Raw genomic sequence first — 24,137 nt, 5'->3', positions numbered from 1 at the left:
GTTTTGATTTGCGTTTCTCTAATCGTTAGCAATGTTGAACATCTTTTCATGTGCCTATTGGCCATCTGTATTTCTTCTTTGGAGAAATGTCTATTTAGGTCTTCTGCCCATTTTTGCGATTGGGTGGTTTGTTTGTTGTTGTTGTTGTTGAGTTGTATGAACTGTTCGTAACTTTTAGAAATTAATCCCTTGTCGATTGCATCATGTGCAAATATTTTCTCCCATTCCGTAGGTTGTGTTTTCGTTTTGTTTATCGTTTCCTTTGCTGTGCAAAAGCTTGTAAGTTTGATTAGGTATCATTTGTTTATTTTTGGTTTTATTTCTATTGCCTTGGGAGACTGACCTAAGAAAACAATAGTACAATTTATGTCAGAGAATGTTTTGCCTGCGATCTCTCCTAGGAGTTTTATGGTGTCATGTCTTATGTTTAAGTCTTTAAGCCATTTTGAGTTTATATTTGTGCATGGTGTGAGGGTGTGTTCTGATTTCATTGATTTACATGCAGCTGTCCAACTTTCCCTGCACCACGTGCTGAAGAGCCTGGCTTTTCCCCATTGTATATTCTTGCCTTCTTTGTCAAAGATTAGTTGACCATAGGTGTGTGGGTTTATTTCTGAGCTCTCTATTCTGTTCCATTGATCCATATGTCTATTTTTGTGCCAGTACCATGCTGTTTTTATTACTGTAGCTTTGTAATATTGTCTGAAGTCTGGGAGGGATATGGCTCTTGCTTTGTTCCTTTTCTTCAGGATTGTTTTGGCAATTCTGGGTCTTTTATGGTTCCATATGAATTTTAGAATTACTCATTCTAGTTCTGTGAAAAATGATATGGGTAATTTGATAGGGATCACATTGAACCTGTAGATTGCTTTGGGTAATATGGCCATTTTAACAATATAATTCTTCCAATCCAAGAGCATGGGATATCTTTACATTTCTTTGAATCAGCTTCAATTTCCTTTATTAATGTTTTATAGTTCTCAGTGTATAAGTCTTTCACCTCCTTGGGCAGGTTTATTCCTAAGTATTTTATTTTTGGGGGTGCAAATTTTTTTTTTAAATCTCTCTTTTTTTAAAATTTTTTTAAAGTATTTATTTATTTATTTATGGCTGTGTTGGGTCTTCGTTTCTGTGCGAGGGCTTTCTCTAGTTGCGGCGAGCGGGGGCCACGCTTCATCGCGGTGTGCGGGCCTCTCACTATCGCGGCCTCTCTTGTTGCGGAGCACAGGCTCCAGACGCGCAGGCTCAGTAGCTGTGGCTCATGGGCCCAGCTGCTCCGCGGCATGTGGGATCTTCCCAGACCAGGGCTTGAACCCGTGTCCCCTGCACTAGCAGGCAGACTCCCAACCACCGCACCACCAGGGAAGCCCTTGGGGGTGCAATTTTAAAACGTATTGTTGGACTTCCCTGGCAGCCCAGTGGTTACAACTCCATGCTTCCACTGCAGGGGGCACAGGTTCAATCCCTTGTTGGGGAACTAAGATCCTGCATGCCAGGTGGCGCAGCCAAAAAAAAAAAAAAAGGTATTGTTTATTTAAATTACCTTTCTGATACTTCATTGCTGGTGTACAGAAATGTGACCTATTTCTGTGTGTTAATGTTGCATCTTGCTACCTTGCTGAATTCGTTTATCAGTTCTAGTAGTTTTTGTGTGGAGTCTTTAGGGTTTTCTATATATAGTATCATATCATCTGCATATAATGACAATTTTACCTCTTCCCTTCCTATTTGTTTACATTTTATTTCTTTTTCTTGTCTGATGGCTGTGGCTAGGACTCCAATCCTGTGTTAAATAGAAGAGGTGAGACTGGGCATCCTTGTTTTGTTCCAGATTTTTAGCAGGAGGGCTTTCAGCTTTTCACCATTGAGTATTATGTTGGCTGTGGGTTTGTCATAAATAGCTTTTATTATATTGAGGTATGATCCCTCTATACCCACTTTGGTAAGAATTTTTATCGTGAATGGATGTTGAATCTTGTTCAATGCTTTTTCTGCATCTGGCGAGATGATCATGTGGTTTTTGTTTATGTGGTGTATCGTATTGATTTCCATACGTTGAACCATCCTTGTGAACTTGCAATGAATCACACTTGGTCATGGTGTATGATCTTTTTTATGTGTTGTTGGATTCGGTTTGCTAATATTTTGAGAATTTTTGCATCTATATTCTTCAGAGATATTGGCCTGTAACTTTCCTTTTTGGTGGTGTCTTTGTCTGGTTTTGTTATCAGGGTGATGGTGGCTTCATAGCATGTCTTTGGGAGTGTTCCCTCCTCTTCCATTTTTTTGGGAAGAGTTTGAGAAGGATCAGTATAAGTTCTTTTTTGTATGTTTGGTAGAATTCACCGGTGAGGCCATCTGGTCCTGGACTTGTGTTTGTAGGGAGTTTTTTAAAATTACAGATTCTATTTCACTTCTAGTGATCAGTCTGTTTAAATTATCTATTTCTTCCTGATACAGTTTTGGTGGGCTATATGTTTCTAGAAACTTGTCCATTTCTTCTAGGTTGTTGAATTTGTTGGCATACACTTGTTCATAGTATTTTCCCTTATGGTTTTTTATATTTCTGCGGCATCAGTTGTTATGTTTCCTTTTTCATTTCTTATTTTATTTGGGTTCTCTCTCTTTTCTTTTTGGTGAGCCTGGCCAGAGGTTTGTCCATCGTGTTTATCCTTCCAAAGAACCAACTCTTGGTTTTATTGATTTATTTCTATTTTTTTAATCTCTATTTTATTTCTTTCTTCTCTGATCTTTATTATTTCCTTCCTTCTGCTGAATTTAGGTTTTGCTTATTCTTCTTTTTCTAATTCTTTTAAGTGGTGGGTTAGGTTGCTTGAGATTTTTCTTGTTTTTAGAGGAAGGCCTGTATTGTTATGAACTTCCCTATAACAGCTGCTTTTGTTGCATCCCATAGCTTTTGATGGTTCTGTTTTTTTTTTTTTGATTTTGTATGGTTGTATTTTCATTTTTTCAAGGTATTTTTAAATTTCCTCTTTGATTTCATCGTTGACCCATTGGTTTTTTAGTAGCATGTTATTGGTTTTTTCCCATTTCTTTTTTTTTTCTAATGTCTGATCTTATTTGTTAGAATATCTCATTTTTTAAAAAATTTGGTTAGTTTTATGTTAGATAATGAATATTTTCTCAGTTTTATTTCTTGTTTCAAATTTTTATTTTATTTATTTGGCTGCATCAGGTCTTTTTTTTTTTAATATTTTATTTATTTATTTATTTATTTATGGCTGTGTTGGGTCTTCGTTTCTGTGCGAGGGCTCTCTCCAGTTGCGGCAAGCGGGGGCCATTCTTCATCGCGGTGCGCGGGCCTCTCACTATCGCGGCCTCTCTTGTTGCGGAGCACAGGCTCCAGACGCGCAGGCTCAGCAATTGTGGCCCACGGGCCCAGCCGCTCCGCGGCATGTGGGATCCTCCCAGACCAGGGCTCGAACCCGCGTCCCCTGCATCGGCAGGCAGATTCTCAACCACTGCGCCACCAGGGAAGCCCTGCATCAGGTCTTGGTTGTGGCATGCAGGATCTTTGTTGCAGCGCACGGGCTTCTCTCTAGTGGCACGTGGGCTCTCTAGTCATGGCGCGTGGGCTCCAGAACACGCAGGCTCAGTAGCTGTGGTGTGTGGGCTCTCTAGTTGTGGCGCACGGGCTCCAGAGCACGTGGGCTCAGTAGTTGTGGCATGTGGGCTTAGTTGCTCCGTGGCATGTGGGATCTTAGTTCCCCGATCAGGGATTGAACCTGCATCCCCTGCATTGGAAGGCGGATTCTTTACCACCGCGCCACCAGTGAACTCCTAGAACATCTCATTATTTTTTTTTAATTTATTTATTTACTTTATTTTTGGCTGCGTTGGGTCTTCATTGCTGCGCATAGGCTTTCTCTAGTTGTGGCGAGCGGGGGCTACTCTTCGTTGCGGTGCGCGGGCTTCTCATTGCGGTGGCTTCTCTTGTTGCGGAGCACAGGCTCTAGGCACGTGAGCTTCAGTAGTTGTGGCACGTGGGCTCAGTAGTTGTGGCTCGTGGGCTCTAGAGCACAGGCTCAGTAGTTGTGGTGCACGGGTTTAGTTGCTCCGCGGCATGTGGGATCTTCCCGGACAAGGGCTCAAACCCGTGTCCCCTGCGTTGGCAGGCAGATTCTTAACCACTGCACCACCAGGGAAGTCCGAACATCTCATTTTTGACTGGACTCAAAAGTAGAAGCTCTCAGAGAGGACAGCCTCCATCTCTTGACATTCTGTTCCCGGCATTTTTCTTTGGCCTCCTTCATTCTCTTGGCCAAGAGTTTAGCATATTCTGCAGTCTCTGCCTTAGTTTTCCTAGAATGCTGTTTCTTCAGAGCAGTACACCGACGTTTGTGTTGCAGAGCACATGGAGTAAAAGGACACTGAACCTTGTGTGCTTTGGTCCTAGATTTCTTACCTTAGTTTAGGGGGTTTCTCACAACATACTGGTGGACATCATCTTCTTTAGAGAGACTGAAAAGTGTGCAGATTCTGCTAGCTCTTTTTATTGATTGATTGATTGATTTTTTATTTTTTGGCTGTGTTGGGTCTTCGTTGCTGCGCGTGGGCTTTCTCTAGTTGTGGCAAGTGGGGCCTGCTCTTCATTGTGGTGCATGGGGTTCTCATTGAGGTGGCTTCTCTTGTTGCGGAGCATGGGCTCTAGGCGCGTGGGCTTCAGTAGTTGTAGCACGTGGGCTCAGTAGTTGTGGCTTGAGGGCCCTAGAGCACAGGCTCAATAGTTGTGGCTTGCGGGCTCTAGGCACGCGGGCTGAGTAGTTGTGGCTCGTGGGCTCTAGAGCACAGGCTCAGTAGTTGCGGCATGCAGGCTCAGTAGTTGTGGCACATGGACTTAGTTGCTCTGCGGCATGTGGGATCTTCCCGGACCAGGGCTCGAACCTGTGTCCCATGCGTTGGCAGGCGGATTCTTAACCACTGAGCCACCAGGGAAGTCCCTCTGCTAGCTCTTTTGGGTCCCAGGCGATGAGGCACAGTAGTTATCAGTGAGTCCAGTAATATTTTTCTCCCTTTTTTTTATGAAGACCAAATTGAGACCACTCAGATTGGCATCCACAGTGCAACCCCATACAGATTTGTGAATTCTTTCTCCAGTTCTCCTTGGTCTGTAACAGGAATGTCCCTTACTCAGTAGCAGGCGGATGTGGCCATGGGTTAAGACACTTTGCTTTGTGGGGAAACCCTGTTTGTCATTCCCACCACTGATTCGGACCACATAACCCTTCCATTCTTCACCCAGAGTGTCAGCAGCAACTTCTTTGGCTGTACAATTCTCATAAAAGGCATGAAGTTTTCATTCATCATCCACTTCAATGAGTTTCTGGCAGCCAATGGCCAGGAAAGAAATGTTCAGCTTCATCCTGAAGTGGCCAGCTGCATCCAAGGCACCACCTAAAAGAGCTCTCATTTCTTTTTCTGTGGTTAATTTCTAGTTTCATGCCATTGTGGTCAGAAAAGATGCTTGATATAATTTCTATACTCTGAAATTTGTTGAGGCTTATTTTGTGCCCTAGTATGTGGTCAGTCCTATATAACGTGCCATGTGCCCTGGAAAGGAATGTGTATTCTGGTTGTTTCGGGTGTAATGTCAGTTAAGTCTTACTGTTCTATTGTGTCATTTGGGATCTCTGTTGCCTTACTGATTCTCTGTCTAGAAGCTCTGAGTGGGGTGTTAAAGTCTCCTCCTACTATTATTGTATTCCTGTCAGTTTCTCTCTTTATGTCTGTTATTTGTTTTACATATTTGAGTGCTGCTATATAAGGTGCATATATGTTGACGAGTGTAATATCCTCTCCTTGTATTGATCCTTTTATCATTATATAGTGTTCTTTATCTTTCTTTATGGCTTTTGTTTTAAAGTCTATTTTGTCTGATATGAGTATTGCGACCCCCACTTTCTTGTCATTTGTGTGCATGAAATATCTTTTTCCATCCCCTTACTTTCCATCTGTGTGTGTCCTTTGCCCTAAAGTGGGTCTCCTGTAGGCAGCATATTGTAGGCTCTTTTTTTTTTTTAATCCAATCTGCCGCTCTGTGTCTTTTGATTGGAGCATTTAGTCCATTGCCATTTTAAGGTAATTATTGACAACTTTTTGTTTCTCCTTTTGTGGTTTGATGATTTTTTTTTTGGCCATGCCATGCGGCTTGAGGGATCTTAGTTCCCCTACCAGGGATTGAACCCGGGCCCTTGGCAGTGGGAGCTCGGAGTCCTAAGCACTGGACTGCCAGGGAATTCCCTGATGATTTTCTCTTGTATTATACTTATGTCCTCTTCTTTTTGGTTTTTGTGAATCTGTTGTATGTTTTTGATTTGTGGTTGCCCTGGTTTTCAAGGATGTTAACCCCTTCCTATATCTGCTTGCCTTAGACTGGTAGTCATATAGGCTCAAACACATTCTAGGAAATGAAAATAAGTCTACATGTTCTTCCTCTCCTGCCCCACGTTTTATGAATTTGATGCCCTTTTACGTCTTCATCTTCATCCTGTGGCTCTTCATTCTGGTCATCACCACTTTCCCAGAAATTTTCTGATTTTTAAAAAATCTGTGTACTGGCTTATTTAAGTGATTTACTTTCCAGTTGTGATTTTTCTCTTTCCTATAGATTCTTCGTTCTGTTCTATTTAGAGACGACCTTTCAGTGTTTCCTTTAGGATAGGTTTAGTATTGCTGTATTCTTTTAGTTGTTGCTTGTCTGAGAAATTCTTTATCTCTCCTTTTTTCTAAATGGTAATCTTGCTGGGTAGAATGTCCTAGGTGGCAGATTTTTCCCGTTCAGGACTTTGACTCTGTCTTGCCACTCCCTTCTGGCCCGCAATGTTTCTGTAGAGAAATCAACTGATAGCCTAATGGGGGTTCCCTTGTCACTAACTCTGTTATTCTCTTGCTGCCTTTAGAATCCTCTCTTAATCTTTACATTTTGCCATTTTTATTATATGTCTTGGTGTAGGTTTGTTTGGGTTTACCTGGTTTGGGACCCTCTGTGCTTCCTCTACCTGGATATGTTTCGTTCTTTAGATTTGGAAAGTTTTCAGCCGTAATTTCTTCAGATACATTTGTGATGCCCTTTTCTCTGTCTTTCCATTCTGGAATCCCTATTACGTGTAGATTGGCACGCTTTATATTCTCCCATAGGCCTCTTATATTGCTATCTTTTTTTTTTTTCATTTGGCTTTCTCTCTGCTTTTCTGATTGGGTCATTTCCTCATTTCCATTGTTCTACCTTCACTTATTCATTCTTCTGCTATTCATTGCCTTTAGCTCAGCTTTTGTCTCTGCAAATGAGTTTTCTAATTTTTTTGGGTACCCTTCAGAGTTTGTTTCTTTTTTATAGTACTGTGCATTTCTGTCGATAGCCGTTCTTTTATTTTTTTAATGTATTTGTTTATTTATTTATGGTTGCATTGGGTCTTTGTTGCAGTGCGTGGGCTTTCTCTAGTTGCGGCAAGCGGGGGCTACTCTTCGTTGCGGTGTGCAGGCTTCTCATTGCGGTGGCTTCTCTTGTTGCAGAGCATGGGCTCTAGGCACGTGGGCTCAGTAGCTGTGGCTCGTGGGCTCTAGAGCGCAGGCTCAGTAGTTGTGGCGCATGGGCTTAGTTGCTCCATGGCATGTGGGATCTTCCCGGACCAGGGCTCGAACCTGTGTCCCCTGCATTGGCAGGCGGATTCTTAACCACTGTGCCACCAGAAAAGTCCCTGATAGCCTTTCTTTTTTTTTTTTTTTTAAAGAATATTTTGATGACTCCAATTTTTTTTTTTATAGCTACTTTATTTATTTATTTATTTTATTTTTTTGACTGTGTTGGGTCTTCGGTTCGTGCGAGGGCTTTCTCCAGTTGCGGCAAGTGGGGGCCACTCTTCATCGTGGTGCGGGGACCGCTCTTCATTGCGGTGCGCGGGCCTTTCACTATCGCGGCCCCTCCCGTTGCGGGGCACAGGCTCCAGACGCGCAGGCTCAGTAGCTGTGCCTGATAGCCTTTCTTAATTCCTTAATTTCCTTTTTGAAATCAGTGTCTCCAATAGAGTGAAGAGGTGTGTGTTATTGGTTCTTTCAGCAGAATTCTCTTGTCTTTTAACTGGGAGTGGTTCCTCTTCTTCTTCTTTCTCTTACTCTGTGTGTTTAGGAGAAACAGTTATCTCCTGTGGTTTTGGAGGGCTGTTTACATGTGGGGGCGTCCCTGTGTAGCTCCTGTGGGTTTCATATATTTGGTACCAGGGCTGTTTTTAGTATGGATACCTGTCAGCTCTTTCCTTAGTGTGTGCTGGTTGTTTTCCCCTTGCTAGGGGTGTGCAGATGCGGCGACTGGTAACCGGTCCTGGGTTTCTCGACAGTGGTGGCAGCTTAGGCACACCCCCGGAGTATGCGATGGGAGTGGAGGTGGCTCGCGACCAATCCTGGAGCCCGTGCAGTCCGTGTCCCGCTCTCTGCGATCCCACACGCAGGGGAAAAGGCTACAATTGCAGGTCCCGCTCCTCCTCTCACGCACCCCCCGAACAATGGTGCCTGGCCTCCAAGGCAACCCAGGCTTCCTCTGCGTACACCCTCGGTTGCAGTTGCACCGGATTCCAGCCCCACCCCCCAGGCTGTTTCCACACAATCAACCCAAGTTTTCTCCCCGGGTCTGACATCCGAAGCCTGAATTTCAGCACCCATTCCCCCCTGCCCGGGTGACCACCATTATATTTTCTGGCTCTCTGATTTTGACCCCTCAGAGTACCTCATGTAAGTGGAATCATACAGTATTTGTCTTACTTCATTTAGCATAATGTCATTAAGTTTCATCCATGCTCTAGCATCTATCAAGTACCTCATTCCTTATGAAGGTTGAAAAAATACCAGTGTCTATATACGCTGCCTTTTCTTTATCCATTCATCTGTCAGTGGATAGCTGGGTTTATTCCATGTTTTAGCCGTTGTGAATAGTGCTGCAGTGAACGTGGCTGTACAGGTATGTCTTTGAGACCCTGGTTTCAATTCCTTTGGGTATGTACCCAGAAGTGGGATTGCTGGACACATGGTAAGTGTACTTGAGGAACTTTACACATGGTAAGTGTACTTGAGGAACCTCCATACTGTTCTCCACAGCGGCTGCACCATTTTACATTCCCACCAACAGCGCACAAGGGTTCCAGAGTCTCCACGTCCTCACCAAGTGCTTGTTGTTTTCTGTTGTTGTCGTTGTTAGTAGCCATCCTAATGAGTCTCAGGGGGTATCAAATTGTGGTTCTCATCTGCATTTCCCTAGTGATTAGTCATGCTGAGCGTTTGTTCTTCTTTGGAGAAAGGACTAGTCAGGTCCTTTGCCCATTTTTGAATTTTTTATTTTTTTTGTGGTTGGGTTTTACGGGTTCTCTGTTTATATCCTGGATACGAATCCCTTTTTGTTCTCCGGGGCCCACCCCTGCACAGCCATGTGACGAGAGCATCTGTGCCGTTGTCTCTCATGGCAGGAAGTCACACGCAGAGCCAGGAAAGCGACGTCGTGATGTCACCATGTCATTGTGGTGTAGACGTGCCAGAGCATGGGGTACACCTCCAGATGCGCTTGCTGCAGCGGGACCAGCACCTGCAGCGGGCGGGACCTCTCTGAGTGCGGGGTCTCTGCGGGGTGGCCTGAAGTTGCTGATGCCAGGATGTACCAGGTGAACAGGTGCGACCTAATTCACGCTCTTCAGAGAGACACTGGGCAGTGAAGGCTCTGGCCCCGCCCCAGGGCCACTCGAGGTGGGACCAGCCGGGGGCGGGGGGCAGGGATTCGCACAAAGGGGAATGCAGAGTCGGGGTGTCTCTGAGGCAGAAGCCGAGGGCCTGGGTCGGGCCAGGCAGCCCAGAAAGAGGAAACCGGGGCTGCTCTGTGGGGCATGCTGGTGGCACAGGGCTGGGCTCTCACTCCCGAGTGGGGTCATGTCTGCAGCTCCCACCCCCGCCAGGTACAGGAAGCATGGGGGAGGGAGCGAGGTGCCCGAGGACTCGGGCAAGGGCTAGGGCCACCCCAGGCCCCCTGCCTGGCCCTGCAGCCTCCACCCGTTGCCCTCCAGCTGGAGCCAGCCGTTGGATGGGAACTGTGGATGGAGCGGGCAGGGCAGACGCCTCTGCTCAGAAGGGGCCCCCGGCCCGGCCCTGTGCGCACCCTCCTTGGAGAGGAGCACAGACCCCAGGTCACGCTGGGCTCAGATCTCCGACTCCTGCCCCGCGAGCCGGTCTTCAGGTGGGACATGCATCCCAGGTGGGGACTCCCACGTGGCAGCCCCACGGGGAGTCGGGAGACAGTGGTCCCTCCACAGCCGTGCCACCCAGGGGACCTGCTGCCCCAGCACACGCCTCGCCTGTCTCCTGCCCGCTCTGATATGGGCCCTGGGAAAGAGCCTCTGGGCAACCCCTGCCGTCCCGGCCAGCAGCCCCAGTTGTTGAGTGGAGGGCAGGAAAGGGGGGCGGGGGGAGTATAATTTGTTTCAAAATTAAAAGCTACTCATTTGGTAGGAAAAAAGTGGAAGACACTGGGATTTGCAGGGCGGGAACCCTCCCCTCACAGCCATGTCCACCCTCCTGAGGGGGCCTGTCATGTACAAAGAGCATTTAATTAATTTATTTATTTCTTTACACATAACTGAAGTGATGTTACAGTACATAAGTTATTTACAACTGTGCAGTAATGTGTTGCAAAATAAATTATCTAGAAGGCAGCAAAAGTACATTGTGAACGTGTATAAAACTGTACAGCGTTTACGGGTACACTTTTTATATGATTATTGGCTCTGTAGTGTTTCAAGTTATGTTCTCAGAAAGAGAAACAAAATGCCCAAGATTAAAGGAAAAAATATACAAACCACGTGGATTTGACTCCATTAAAAACACAACCCGGAGTCCTGCCTGCGTGTCCCTGCGAGGCGGGCGGGCGGCGCAGCCAGGCCCTCACCCGGCCCGGCGTCCCAGCCCAGGTCTCAGGCCGGCAGCTTCGTGGCGACAGGACGCAGCCGGCCCGAAGCTCTCCCCACCCTCTGACCCCAGAGGCCGCTGTTGGTGAGGGGTGGGCCTTGATTTTATTCTCTTTTGTCGATCAGAAATGGAACAAGGAATTTAAAAAACGCTCTCCGTCCCGCAGCTCCTGAGATGCCCGTGCAGCCGCCGGAAAGAGCCCGAGTCTGCCGTGTCCGTGCCCGCGTCCCCGGCTCCTCGTCCTCCCGCGGCAGCGGGTGTGAAAGAGCCGCGTGCCAGGGGCCCAGCGCGGGCTTCTCCCTGGGTGTCCCCCCCGGGGACATGGTCTCCTCCCACCGCCCGGACTCGGCGGCGGCCTGGGGGGCTCGCCTGTGACCCGGGCAGCTGCCCCAGTGCGTCAGGCCGGCAGGAGCACGAAGTCGTCGTTGACGTCGACCATGGGCACGTAGAAGGAGGGCACCTCGTTCACACACAGGGACTTGTGCCCGGCGGGGTCCAGCTCCTGCACCTTCAGCTGCCACTCCATCCTCTGCACAGCGTTGAGGGCCGCGGCCTCGTGCTGCTGCCGCATCAGGAGACACGTCTACGCGGGAAACGCAGCAGGTGAGGGAAGGGGAGGCGAGAGCCCGGCCGCCCCCGCACCCACTCCCCCTGCCGCAGCGCATCCCGGGAGCTCGGGGCAGGGGCCTCATTCGCGCTCTGGCCTCAGGACGACCTCTGCGTCTGGGTCTCGTCCTGCGCAGTGAGTGGCCTTGCTGACCACACAGGGGTCTGTCCGTCATCCCTGCTCTGTGCCCCCACCCCTGGGGGTTTCACCACAGCCTCTAGTCTAGTCGGAATTTATAATAGCTCTGCTCTTCTGTTTTCATTTTCCATTTATCTTATTTATGGTTGGTAACATTGGCTTCATTTGCATTCACAGTGGAAATTATGCCTTTTAGAAATGCACTTAGTTGTTAAAAATTAATGTTCACGTGTTTACTCTTAAGCGGGTACTAAGTAAGGTAAACAGTTATACTACTAAAGGCATACTCTGTATTTCATGTTAAGAAAGGAGAATGTTGAAACTGAAATAATGACAGTACCTGGGTTACCAACAGCACGTGGGGGGGGTGGGGGGGTGGCGTTTGGGGTACAGGCGGGCAACACAGAGCACAGCGGGCGGAAGACCAGACTTCAGGTGAACAGAGTTAACGACGTGACAGTGTGCATCTTATTTTCTTAGATGTGCACACAAGCATGTAGGGCCAGGTATCACAATTTCTGATTTGCTTAAAATAGTTCAGTTTAAAAAAGTGCTCTGGAAACAAGCCCCCACGTGCTCCAGCGGCCAGCCGTGTCCTCCTCGGCATGCCTGGGCCACTCGTCATCCTCAGGGAGACGTTAACAAAAAGCGTGACAGCTCAGACACCCTCAGGAGTCCGGCTGCTTTCACCTCATTTAAAGTGTTACATAGCGTTTCCATCTCTTGACTAAATTGATGGGCCGCTGGGTTTCCACCACTGTACTGAACTGTACGTACCCCTGAGTTTTCAGTGACTAAAATGAAACTCTTTGTTAGGCTAAACCCCGTGACACATGACCGGCACGTCTGGAGTTGTCCCAGGGCTGCAGGAACTGAGGGAGGGCAGCCTGTCTCCCGAATAGGACCTCGTCCACGCTGTGCTCTGAGACCAGTGGCCACGCGGGTGGCCGTTTTGTGCCCCTGCACTCTCCGTACTTCACCAATTCCTTTTTCTATCCATCTTTTTTTCTTATTGGTTTGTAAGTTCTTGGCACATTATGGAAATGAGACTTACGTTGTCTTTGTAATGTACTAAGTCTAACTTTAAATTATTTCTCTCTTTATAGGGAAGTTTCCCGTGCAGCTCCCTTCAGGCTGGCTGGTGGTGGGAGGAGTGACCGTGGGACCCCCGAACGGTCACCTCGGAGCTTGTTAGAAACGCGGCCTGGGCCCGGCCTCAGCTGGGCCTGAACGCCCTGTAGGGTGGTTCCTCTCTGCTCTGGCCTCTGGCCTCCTGGCCGCCCCTCTGGGTGCGCTGCCGCAGTGCCGGAGGCAGGGTCACTGAGGCCAGGGCTGAAGCTGGCAGGCCAGCGTGGGAGCCTGGGTCACGCCTCCATCAGCTCCACGCAGCGGGCCCTGCCTCCTGGGGCTTCCCGGGTGCCGGCTCCTGGGTGTTAATTCTGTAACGGGCACGTCACTGCCGGTCTCTGTTCACAGGGGACCCCGGGTGCAGACAAGGACTTGCTTCTTACTTGCTAATCTCTCTCTATCTCCCCCCCGTCCTCTGCCCGCTGCACTGGTCAGCACAGCCAGGGCAGGGTGATGGGTGGATGCTGTGACCTTTGAGGAGGGCTCAAGGTGGGGTCCCACAGAGGTCTGACCGCCAGCTGGTGACAGGAGCTGCTCCCCGCACACCTGGACAGGAGGGAAGACACTCTAAGAGGCAACATGGGGGCGGGGAGGCCTCGGCTCCCTCGCTGCCAGCCGGGCTCAGGGCGAGTCTGAAGCTGCCTCCTCCGAACACGGCCCTGCCGCCCCCGCCCAGAAGAGCCCTGGCCCCGCCGCTGCCGCCGCGGCTCACCTTCATGCGGTCGTACTTGTCGTCCACGTCCTGCAGCCACGAGATGAACTGGCGGGCGTTGAACCGATCCCGCACCGACTTGTTCTCATCGCCCTGGCAGGAGAGTGAGGCACATGTGGGCGTCGGGAGGGTGGGCCTGCCTGGCACGTCAAGCCCCGTGTCCCCCGGTCCAGGGCCCACCAGCAGGGCCCTCCCTCCCCCACCAGCTCTCCAGGCCGTGACGCGGGACCCCGGCGGCGCCTTCAGGCTCCCCTCTGTCCCCTGGGGAGGCCCCAGGGCGAGCCGGCGAGGGTAAAAAGCGGCAGTGACTTTTTCTTTGAGAGGACGTCTGGGAGGCCTGGGGTGGCTGCAGGCCGCCCACAGCGTACTGTGGTTTACAAGCAGGGCAACCTCGGGAGCAGGAGGTCCCCACAGGCTCCTGCCGGGTGGGTCGGCAGGGCCTCCCGGGTCTGGGTCTCGGGGCGGGAAAGTCTCTCTCTCTCGCCCAGCCACACGCAACCACCTGCCTGGGGGAAGCCCAGGCCCCACGACAAAGGGGCTTGAGGGGAGGAGGCTGCAGCCTGAGAGTCCTGTCTCCTTGACATTCAGAGGAAACGCAGCAATCCCTTGAAGGTGAGCAGATTCTTTTTTCTTTCAGATGCAAAAAAGCAAAACTTCCACCCAATCCCTAAAATACTTTGTGGACAAATGTTTTTGCTTTAGGGAAAACGCGTCACTATGCATAGTATGTTAAACGTAGAAGCTTTTACAGATGTATCCTTAAAGGTTACATGTAAGGACTCTTTAACGCACTAATAAGGTTTAACTGAAACCACCGTACGTCACCACGCGGCCAACCTGGGAATGCTGCTCAGACACCCAGGGGTCCATGTGATCCACCTGTGGGCCTGAGGTCACTAGGGGCCTCTGTCAGTTGGGAACTCAGCACCGAGGCCTGGCCCAGAATGACACACTCTGGGCTGATGGGCTGAGAGTCACAGTGGCTGCGGGGTAGGAGAGAACATCAGGGAGGATGGGAACCGACTTGCTTTCTGCACATTTTAGATCTCCGTGTGTCAGTGGATGGGTGGGGCCCTTAGGGGCACAGGTGCCACGGGGACGGGTCGGCTGGGGAAGGGTGTGACCTCATGGGACAAACACAGCCCTGGGGGCGGAGGGAGGCAGGCTGGACTCGGAGTGGACAGACGAGGCACACCGTGTGCTCCGACTGGTGGGCATGCCCTGGGCCCGCATGCCCGTCGGGGGCAGCAGCACGGTGGTCCCCAGCGTGACAGCCTCTCTGGGGCCTTCGTTGAGGAAGCCCTGGTGCAGCAGCTCCAGCTGCTGCGTGTGCAGATCGCACGTGAGTTTCAGAGGGAACTTTCAGTAGAGTCCCAGCCCGTGACCCCAGCGCCGCTCCAGTGCCGACCCGTCACCCAGCGGGGGCACGCCCCCCCCCCACAGGCCCGGGCACCCACCTGACTCTCGAGCGGCATGTTGTACACCTCTGAGTCCAGCAGCATGGTGCAGGCGCTGAACGGCACTGCCTGGTTCGCGATGGTCCTTGCCGCCCGGCAGTGAACCCGCAGGATCTCCTGTTCGCAGGAGACGATCAGCTTTTCCTGGAGGAGAGGGGCTGGTGAGCTGAGACCCACCCGGGCCGGGTGCCCTGGGCCCGCGGCCGCCCGCTTACCCGCTCGATGCTGTGCTGCAGGCGCAGCTTCCCACGCACGGCCTCCTGCTGCTTGAACAGCTCCTTCAGGGGCTCCGCCAGGGAGGGAGGGGGCGCGATCTGCGGTCACAGGGGGAGACGGGGTTCAGTGGGGGCCGTGACTCACCCCGGCTGCCCACTCGCAGGAGTCACCCCGGAGACCACAGTCCCGTGAAGACGCGGACGTGCGAGGTGCTGCCTGTCCCCGAGAGTAGGTGAGCGAGCGCCCGTCCGCCCCGCGTGTGGCTGTGAGGAGGGCGGGCGGGGAGGGGGCGGCAGAGATGGGGGAGGAGGCGAGGGAAGCTAAGAACAGAGGGCATCTGCACCGCGGCCCTTGTGCGGCCAAGAGGGGACGGAGGAGGGGCAGGGTGTCCTCTGTTTACCGCGGGCTTCACGCACCCTGAGTAACCGTGAGACCCAGTGGGACACAGCTGCGTAGAGGCCACACGAACAGGACAGCTGGGCCTGCCCATCTTCCCAGGGCGTCAGCGAGGGAGAGGGCTCGCCCGGGTACCACCCCCAGATGCCGGAGGCCACCCTTGAACCCGGGAGGGCGCTTCTCCCGGGATTAGAAGCCGGTGCTTCCGAAACACACAGGAAACGTGTCACGTGTCACAACAGCACCAGATGGGCTGGAGCCTCTCGTGGGGCCAGGAAGCGAGAGCGTGTTCAGGAAGCACGGGACTGCCGAGGAGCCCCTGGTGGCCGAGGCCAAGTAGGGTGCGGTGTGGCTCGTGTGGCCACGACCTCGGGCTGGAGGAGAGGAATAAATAGCCCACGGTACAGTGGCTGCCACAGACAAGACCCTCTGAGGGGCTGGACTCGAGGCCCAAGCTCAAGGTACATGCGCTCTTCCAACTTTTCGGTCTAAGATTATCTCAGAACCCAAGATGAAACCACCCAGCCGGGTCTCTTTGGCCGCACGTCCTGCCCATCACGCCCCCGGGGGCCAGGGCGCTGGCCTCCCCTTGCCTCTTGGGCGCCTGCAGTGGTCTCTGTACAGGGGTCTTGTTTGGGGCTGTTGTGGGTGTGAGGTCACCTCCGTTTCACCCTCCCTGGCTCCGGAGGGTGTGGGAATGAGGCCTCGGCCTGCCCTCACCCAACAGCCTGGGCCTGGCTGCGGGGCGACAGGCTGTGAACCGGAGCCCGCCTCTAGAAAGGGCTGAGCTCCAGGAGACACACAGGCTGCTGCGGGGTGAACTCGGGTGGCAGGGGTCCAGGGGGAGGCAGGAGCACAGCGTTCTCTCTAGTTTCCAATGCTCTATGGTGGCCACGGTGCTGTTTGTCTAAATTTTAGTTACTGAAACCAAACAGCAAAAGTCTCACTGACCAGGGATCCCAGGCCAGGTTCCCCTGAGTCCAGTGCCTCGGGCTCCCCCTCTCTGCCTGGGAACAGGCAGCGCAGGCCGAGGTCTGACAGCAGGACCCACGCGTGTGACGTAGCCCCACGGAGGGGGCCCGTCCCGGGCGGCACTGACAGCCATTACGGGGGCTTCTCCCAGGCCCGACAGACAGAACAAGCAGAAAGCTGGGCTTTTCCTCACGGGGTGGGGGTGGGGTGGGCTGGTCAAAAAATGAGGCTAGTCTGCCACACAGGTGTGGGTCAGCAGCACCTGGGGAGCATGGCGAAGCCTGGGGGCCGGGGCGGCTCTGGGACTACTGAGCACAGGTGGCTGAGATCAGCTTTACTGGCCGTGACGCCTGTGCCTGCTGCTGGGGCGGTGGGGGGAGGGGGAGGGCAGCACGTGCAGGATGTGCGCTCCCCGCATGACTTTGTGCGCCAGGACCTGCCAATGGCCCGCGTCTGGGCGTGAAGAGGGGGTGGGGTGTGCACGGCGGGGCTCGGACAGGTCACATTTGCACAGACGTGGGGCGAACCACCCGGGGAGAACAGACGGCCGAGAGGTGGGGCGTGGGCCTGACTGGGCAGGTGGTGAAGCCTGGAAACCCAAGGAAGGACCTGCTTTGAGGAGGCAGAGAGGTGCCCTCAGGTCTCTGGGGGAAAAGGACTGGGGTCTGGCCTTGGGTTGGCAGCGTGGGGCCGCTGGGGGCCAGGCGTGCCCCACGTGGGTGGAGCCCGGGTCAGGCGAGGTCCAAGCATGCGGACTGGGTGGGAGCCGACACGGGGCCGACGGGGAATGCCAGGGAGGACAGCGCAGTGGGCCCTGGGCCTGGGGGCGCCCCCCGGGCAGGCACTCACCACGGGGATGTGCAGCTTGCTGAGCGGCTTGCCGTCCAGCAGGTAGGAGCCGGTGTAGGTGACGTACTCGGCGTAGCACTGGGGCGCCTGCGGGCTGATGTAGCAGAGGATCTTGCGCTTCTCCTCGATCTTCTTCCTGATCTGCAGGTACTCAAAGTACGGGTTGGCCCTGTCGCTGTGGTAGGGCTCGATGTCGTCCAGCTTGATGGCGTCCACGATGGCAGCCAGCGTCTGCTGGATCACCTCCCGCGTCTGACGTGTGGACGTGTGCATCTGCTGGGCCAGCTGCTGGCTGGAGCGCTGGAAGCGGCGTTTGCGCGGGTGCTGGGCCTGGGGGTCGTCGTCCTCGGAGCCGCGGCCCTTGGCCCTGGGGGTGGGCGCAGCTGCGGGCTCCTTCTCGGCGGGCGGCGAGCTCTGCTTGTGCTGGTTGGCCAGCATCTGGGCCCGGGTCCTGGTCATGCGCAGGGGGATCTCCTCCACCTTAGGCGCCTTTGGGGCTTCGGCTGTCGGTTTGGGTTCTGGTTCGGGGGCTTCAGGCTGGACGCTGTCCGGAGGCCCCTCAAGCCCGGCACCGTCCTGGGGGCCGGCCCCCTCCACTGCGCGGGCCTGGGCCGAGCCGTCCCCGGGGGCGTCGGGAGCACCGTGGGGCGTGGCTGAGGGCTCTGGGCCCTCGGCCTGCTCGTCCCCACTCCCCGGCGGATGCTGCTCCGAGGGGGCTGGCGTGGGCCCGCGGCCGGGGGCGGGGTCCTCGGGGGCCCTCCCCTCCGGCCCGGCCCCGGCCTCCACCGTGGCCTCGGGCAGCGCGGCCGGCTTCGGCTCCTCCGGGGGCTCGGGCGCAGGCTCGGTAGTGAGCCGGGCGGCCGCCTGGTCAGGAGGCAGCACCAGCTGTTCATCAGCAGCTGCCACGGAGACGTCCCCGCCGCTCGGGAGCGCGGGGGTGTCGTCCAGAGGAACGAGAGGACTCTCTTCCACAGGCTCTGCTTCGACGTCGGAAACATCCTTCGTCTGGAGAGGAAGCTCCGGCAGCGAGAAAGGTCCCAGGTCGAGGTCATCCTCGGTGGCGGGGAAGGCACCGGGCCAGGGCACCGGCTCCACCTGGCCGAGGGCAGACAGGTTGTGACCACTTTCCAGGAAGTTATTCTCCAGGGGACCCAGGGCCTCCACCTGAGCCACGGCCGTCACGCACGCAGGCTCGGGGGGCGCGTCGGGGGGTGCTTCCGGGACGGACTTGCAGTTACTGAAGAAGGACTCCAGCCTGGAAGGAGAGGCGAACGTGGCTGGCTCTTCTGAAGCAGAGACAGCGGCTGGCACTGCTTCCCCGGCCTCGTCCTTGACTTCCAGGCCCGGCTCGGGGACCGACAGAGGGTATGAAACGGGGGACACCGGGAAAGGGGGCTCCGGGTGGAGAGACTCAGCAGGGCAGAAATGTTTTGGGGACTCTGGGAATCTCTGTGGGGACTTCAGCAGGAGGTCCGACCCCACGGGCCAGCTGGCGGGGTTTTCGGGGGTGCCCCCGATGAGGCCAGCGGGGAGGCCCTGCTCCACAGTGGCGGGGTGCGCCCACTCGACCGGCTCCTCTGTGATGACGGTGCTGAAGGGGCCCTCGTCCAGGGGCTCCAGGAAGCTGGGCTCCGGGGGGATGATGGCCGCGGTGGCCTGCTGGTCCTCCGTGGCATCCAGGGGAATGCCAAGGTCAGGGGGGAGGGCCCCCTCCATGGACGGGGCCAAGAGCTCGTCTCTGTGTGAAGGGGGGGACTTTGTCGGTAAGCCAGAGAAGGCGCCCTCTGGGGACGGGGTGATGTTGGCTGCGGCCGCAGGCGGGCAGTGCAAGGCGTCCGCTTTGGGGGAGGGGATGCCATAGTCTGGGGAGTAATACCCCGGAGACAGGCAGGCGAACTTCTCGGTGGGTGCTGGGGGCCCCGGGGCCTTGTCCTCCGGGTGCCGCCCCGGCGAGCTGTAGCTGGGCGCGGCAGGGACGCTCTGCTGTCTGAACAGCTTGTCCCCGAGTCCGAACTCTTCCTCAGGGGTCCTCCTGATGTCCACGGACACGGAGCGGTAAAGGTTCGTGCACAGCGGCCTCGTGGGTGTCTGGCCCGGGGTTTCTGAAACCCCGCTCGTGGCCACGGAGAACCTGTCGAAGAAGGAGGGCGAGCAGGCGCTGGCGGACGTGCTGGACACGGGCTGGGGGTCGGCGCAGTCGAACATGAGGTCGGGGTAGTCGTCGGCGCTGCAGGACGGGGTCCGGGGCGTGTGCATGGCCTCCTCGTAGCTGGGGCAGGACACCACCGAGGCGGGGGTGGGGACCCCGGTGGGCCGGCCATGGTCTGGCCTGGGGGAAGCGGGCAAGACCTCTTTCATGTGGGGGCCCGCCAGCCAGTCTCGGGGGTCCACCGCGGGTCCCGGGTGGGGCTTGTTCTCGGCAGCAGGGGCGGCGGGAGCGGGCTCCTTGAGCTTCCTGTCCTTCGGGGCAGGGTCCAGCCCCAGCGGCTTCTTCAGCGGGCCGTCCAGGCTTTTCTTCCGCCCGTCCTCGGCGGGCCTGGCCTTCTCCTTGAGCTTGGGGTCACCAGACCGGTGGCGCAGCTTCTCCATCTGCTTCATCCTCTCCTTGTGCCGTTTGTGGCGCTCCTCGATCTCCAGGTCCTTCTGGGAGAGCATCCGCTCGAAGCTCGTCATCATCAGGTCCCCATCGCCCAGGAGCTTCTCCCGGGGCCGGACATCTTTCTTACCTGGGTCTCTGACCGGGAGGAGCTTGTCGTTCCCGTTGCTGAGCTTCACGGGGTCGCCCCTTTCTTTCTCCAGATTCTCCTTGACCTTCTCCTTCAGCTTGGCCTCCCCGAGCTTCCCGCCCTCGTCCTTGGGCTTGTCCCGGAAGGAGCCGGGAGGGTTGTCCTTGTCCCTGGCGGCGGGCTTGAGCTCCTCCCGGTGGTGCCGCGGGGGCCCGTCCCCGTGCCGGTCCCGGTGCCGGTGCTTCTCCCGCCGCCTCTTCTCCTTCAGGAGGCTCAGGGTGCTAGAGCCGTAAGGCCTCAGTTCCTTCTCTATCTTCTTGGCAGGTTCTCTTTCAGGATCATTTTTCTCCTTCTTTTCGGTAGAAAACAACTCGATGGTTTTCTCTAACTCGTCCTCTACGTCGGCCTTGATGCTGTAGGAGAGGCCGTAAGCGTCGGCCTCCAGGACCTCCTTCTCGTACGGGCCGCTGTCCTTCCGGCCGCCCGCGTCCTTGCAGTCGTCGCTCTTCTCTTTCTTCTCGGGCTTGTCCTTCCTGACCCGCTCTCGGTCGTGGCTCTTCTTGGAGGAGGACGAGGCGTGCCGGTGCCGCTCCCTCTCCCGCGCCCGCTCCTCCGGGGGCTCCGGGAAGGGCACCTCCAGGAGGGCGCCGAGGCCCGGGTCGTGGCCGCGGTCGGGGAAGCCGTCGGACGACGCATCGCTGCCCTTGTCGTTGGAGTCCTCGCGCAAGTCCTGCAGCGCCGCCTCCTCCAGCCGCTCCAGCAGGCTCTTCTCCGCGTCGGCGCCCTTGCCCGCCTTCCTCTCGCGGCCCTGCTCCCGGTCGGGCCTCTCCCGGTGCCTGCTCCTGGCCCTCTCCTCCACGGGGGGCCTCCTCTCTGCCTTCTCGGGCAGCTTCTGCCTGCCCCTCTTGTCCTGAGTGGCGTCCACCGACGCTCGGTCCTTCCGGTCCTTGTACTTCTCCGTGGACTCTCTGTCCTTCTTCTCTTTGTGCTTTTCCAAGGTTCGTTCTTTCTTGTCCTTGCCCCCGTCTGTGGCGCCCTTCTCCTTCTTCTTCTCCCGGATTTCTTTGTCTTTCTGCTTTTCCACGTGCTGCCTGTCGGCCGAGTGCTTCCGGTGCCTGTCGGGGGGGTGCGGCTCCCGCCCGTCCTCCCTCTCGGGGGGGCCATCCCCCCGCCCCTCGCCGGCCTCCCCGACTTTGAATCCGCTCGCCGTGTAGTCATCTTTTTCATCTTCGCTTTCATCAGTGAATATATCTGCAATGTACCAGCTTTTCTCTTTGCCCTTCTTTTCATCTTTTTTTTCAGAGAAGTCCTCCGAGAGAATGCCGGGGAAAGTCTTCTCCCGTTTGTCTTTACCTTGGTCGAGAGATGCTTTTCTCTCTTTGTCTTTGCTATGCACATCTTTGTGCTTTTCCTTGGCATCCTTTTTCTCTTTAAAACACTTATCAAATTCCTTGTCCTTCTGACATTTTTCAAGGATCAGTTTCTCGTTTTTGTCCTTGTCACTGGACTTCTCTTTGTACTTCTCTAGCTTTAGCTTCTCCTTCTTCTCCTTCTCTCGTGCCGGGTGATGCCTCTCCCAGGGCTCCAGGCTCTTCCCGAAGTCGCACTCGGGCCTGTCCTTGAAGGCCCCCTCGCCACCGTGCTCCTTCAGGTCTTCACGGTGCCCCTCCTCGGGCTTCGCGCGGCCGTCTCTGCGCTCCCTGGCGGCCTCGGGGGCCTCCTTCCTGTCGCGGCCACCTTCCGCAGCCTCCCGCCGCCGCTTGTCCTTCTCGCAGAGGTAGCCGGGCACGGCCCTGGGCCTGTCGGCCGCGTGCTCCCTCCTCCGCTCCGAGCCCCGCTCCAGGCCGTCACGGTCCTTCTTGCGAGAGAAGGTGTCCCTGTCAGGGCGCTTCTCCCGGGCCTTGCTCTCCCGCCTCTTCTCCTTGCTGTCCTCTTTCACCGTCTCCAGGATCAGCCTGGCCACGGACTCGCTCTTCATGTCCCTGTAGTCTGTCACTGGAGAGTCCCAGCTATCTTCCTCTTTGAAATCGAAGGACGAGTCTGACAAGTCAGAAAACCACCGGTCCTGGTCGTCAGAAAGACTAAACTTAGTGTCTTCGTTCTCCAGAAACTGGCTTTTGTTACAATATTCATCAAAAGCAGAATCCTCCCTGTACACTTTTTTGAGTTTTTCTTTATCTTTGTCCTCTTTGAAGGTCTTCTCCTTCTCTTTTGAAATTTTATCCTCTTTAAAGTCATTCTTTTTCTCTAATTTTGAGGGCCTGTCTTTGGACTTCTTCTTTCTTTCCTCTTTGTAGAGCCTCAGCTTTTCCTCTTTTGGAGATTTTTCCTTCAGCAGTTTCTCCTTGTCGGCTTTGCTGGAACGGTCCTTCTCCTCCCGGAAGGCCCTGCCCCCATCCTTGTTCAGGTCCCTGATTCTCTTGAGCGACTTCTCCTCTCTGGAGACCTTGATCATCTCGTCCTTAAAGAGCCACTCCTTCTCCTCCGACTTCACCTTGCCGAGCTTCTCCTCTTTCTTACAGTGGTCCCTCTCGTGCTTCAGGCCTTTCAGCTTGCTCTCAGCCGGCGCGTCGTCCAGCAGGACGGCCTTGTCTGCCCTCTGCTTGGACTCCTCGTACTCGTAGGTGAAGCTCTTCAGCTTCAGCTCCTGGCTGACGGAGCACAGCCCCTTCTCCTTGCTTTTGTGTTTATGTTTCGTCTTGTGCTTCTTGACGACCTTGCCCTCCTTGTCCAGCTTGGGGATGGCGCCGTCCCCGCCCGGATGGAAGGAGTTCCTCCTATCGGGCAGCGTGCCCTGCAGGCCGGCCCTCTTCCTGTGCTCCTGCCTCTTCCTGACTGGCTTGAGCGACTCCACGCTGGAGCCCTCGGAGGAGCCGTCAGACTCGCTGCTCAGCCTCGTCCTCGTGGAGTCTGTCAACGAGCTGACCTCGGACCAGGCTGGGGAGGAGATGGTTTTCCAGTTGTCCGTCCGCCAGTGCTTGGCATGCGGATCCGCGTGGCCGGGGTTATGCTTCTGGGGGGCGGAGCTGCCGTGGGACGAGGTGGAGGAGGCAGACAGGGAGCTGAACAGGGCAGGGTCCTTCAGCACCAGCGGGGACTCCTTGAGGCAGCCGGGGCTCCCCGCCGAGTCCCCGCCGTCCTCGCCGCTCTCCGAAGACTCGCTCTCGGACTCAGAGGAGCAGAACTTGTCGCTCCTCTTCCCAAACCGCACTTCTTTGCCCTTTATTTCTTTCTTTCGCTTCTTTTTCACTTTATTTTTTTCCTTCTGCTGCTTGGAGTTGGAAGGCTCCCGTGTCTTGCTACCAGGCAGCATCGTGTGAGCTGAGAGTCTCAGCTTCTCCCCGGTCCCCACGGCGACACCGACGTCCTCCTCGTCTGACGTGTCCGACAAGATGCGATGAGACGCCTTCTTTGGTGCAATCGTGCTGTTTTTAGTGTAACTTTTCACTTCCATTTTGGGTATAGAAATAAAACTATTTGACTTAGTTTCTTTCCTGTAATCCTTTTTCAGCAAGTGTTTGTCGTCCACGGGAGGGACTCTGTCCTGCTCGTCATCCTCGTCAAACTCATACTCGTCCTTGACGGGGGTCACAGTTTTCTGGGGCTCCGGATTCTTAGTCTTGTGTTTCAGGCCCTTCTCACACTCGGAGTCCGTGTTATTGCCATCGACTGAGCTGGAAGGTGCGAATGATGGGGCGTCGTCCTCCTCCTCAGAGCTCTCTGCGGGGACAGGGGAGAGGAGGTCAGAGGTGGTTCAGGCAGGGGCTGCGGGCGCCTGGGGAGGGGAGGGCGCCCGCCCAACGAGCACGTCACCTGGCTTAGTTCAGGTTGAGGCCGGCCCTGGGCAGAGGGACCACAGAGAGGTCTGCACAGACACGGGGCTGGAGGCCTTGCACAGAAGCCCCCCATCCCGGCTGGGGGGGACTCCTTACGGTCCAGAGGCTCCCATCAGCAGCAGGCATCCAAGCAGGCTGCCG

At 54.9% G+C, this 24,137-nt stretch overlaps 2 protein-coding genes, 1 long non-coding RNA gene and 1 pseudogene across 13 annotated transcripts in view; 2 read left to right on the top strand and 2 right to left on the bottom strand.

The window, feature by feature from the left end:
* LOC130705731 (uncharacterized) overlaps positions 1 to 9,667 on the top strand; it is a 44,015-nt gene extending 34,348 nt beyond the window's left edge. The window contains exon 3 of the mRNA XM_057534433.1: positions 9,474 to 9,667. Coding sequence (XP_057390416.1) covers positions 9,474 to 9,613 — 140 coding nt within the window. The 3' untranslated portion in view covers positions 9,614 to 9,667. The remainder of the gene's footprint in view (positions 1 to 9,473) is intronic.
* Positions 4,179 to 5,383, bottom strand: LOC103005782 (40S ribosomal protein S6-like; annotated as a pseudogene).
* Positions 9,668 to 10,587: 920 nt separating the features above from the next.
* Positions 10,588 to 24,137, bottom strand: part of ANKRD11 (ankyrin repeat domain containing 11) — a 166,471-nt gene continuing 152,921 nt past the window's right edge. For 9 of the 11 annotated variants that reach the window (XM_057534971.1, XM_057534967.1, XM_057534972.1 and 6 more), the window contains 6 exons: positions 17,435 to 23,880; positions 15,217 to 15,315; positions 15,002 to 15,145; positions 13,545 to 13,637; positions 13,216 to 13,378; positions 10,588 to 11,542 (listed from right to left, as the gene is read on the bottom strand). In XM_057534971.1, the coding sequence (XP_057390954.1) occupies positions 11,064 to 11,542; positions 13,216 to 13,378; positions 13,545 to 13,637; positions 15,002 to 15,145; positions 15,217 to 15,315; positions 17,435 to 23,880 (7,424 nt within the window). In that variant the 3' untranslated portion in view covers positions 10,588 to 11,063. The remainder of the gene's footprint in view (positions 11,543 to 13,215; positions 13,379 to 13,544; positions 13,638 to 15,001; positions 15,146 to 15,216; positions 15,316 to 17,434; positions 23,881 to 24,137) is intronic. The other 2 variants (XM_057534976.1, XM_057534975.1) reach the window with 1 other exon arrangement.
* LOC114236514 (uncharacterized) lies at positions 15,025 to 16,209 on the top strand. The gene is made up of 3 exons (XR_009006181.1): positions 15,025 to 15,162; positions 15,381 to 15,449; positions 15,716 to 16,209. It is a non-coding gene; the product is annotated as an uncharacterized LOC114236514 (long non-coding RNA).

Source organism: Balaenoptera acutorostrata, chromosome 19 (genome assembly GCF_949987535.1).
Source record: "Balaenoptera acutorostrata chromosome 19, mBalAcu1.1, whole genome shotgun sequence".
Classification (NCBI taxonomy): domain Eukaryota; kingdom Metazoa; phylum Chordata; class Mammalia; order Artiodactyla; family Balaenopteridae; genus Balaenoptera; species Balaenoptera acutorostrata.
This window is presented reverse-complemented; position numbering and strand designations above follow the sequence as displayed.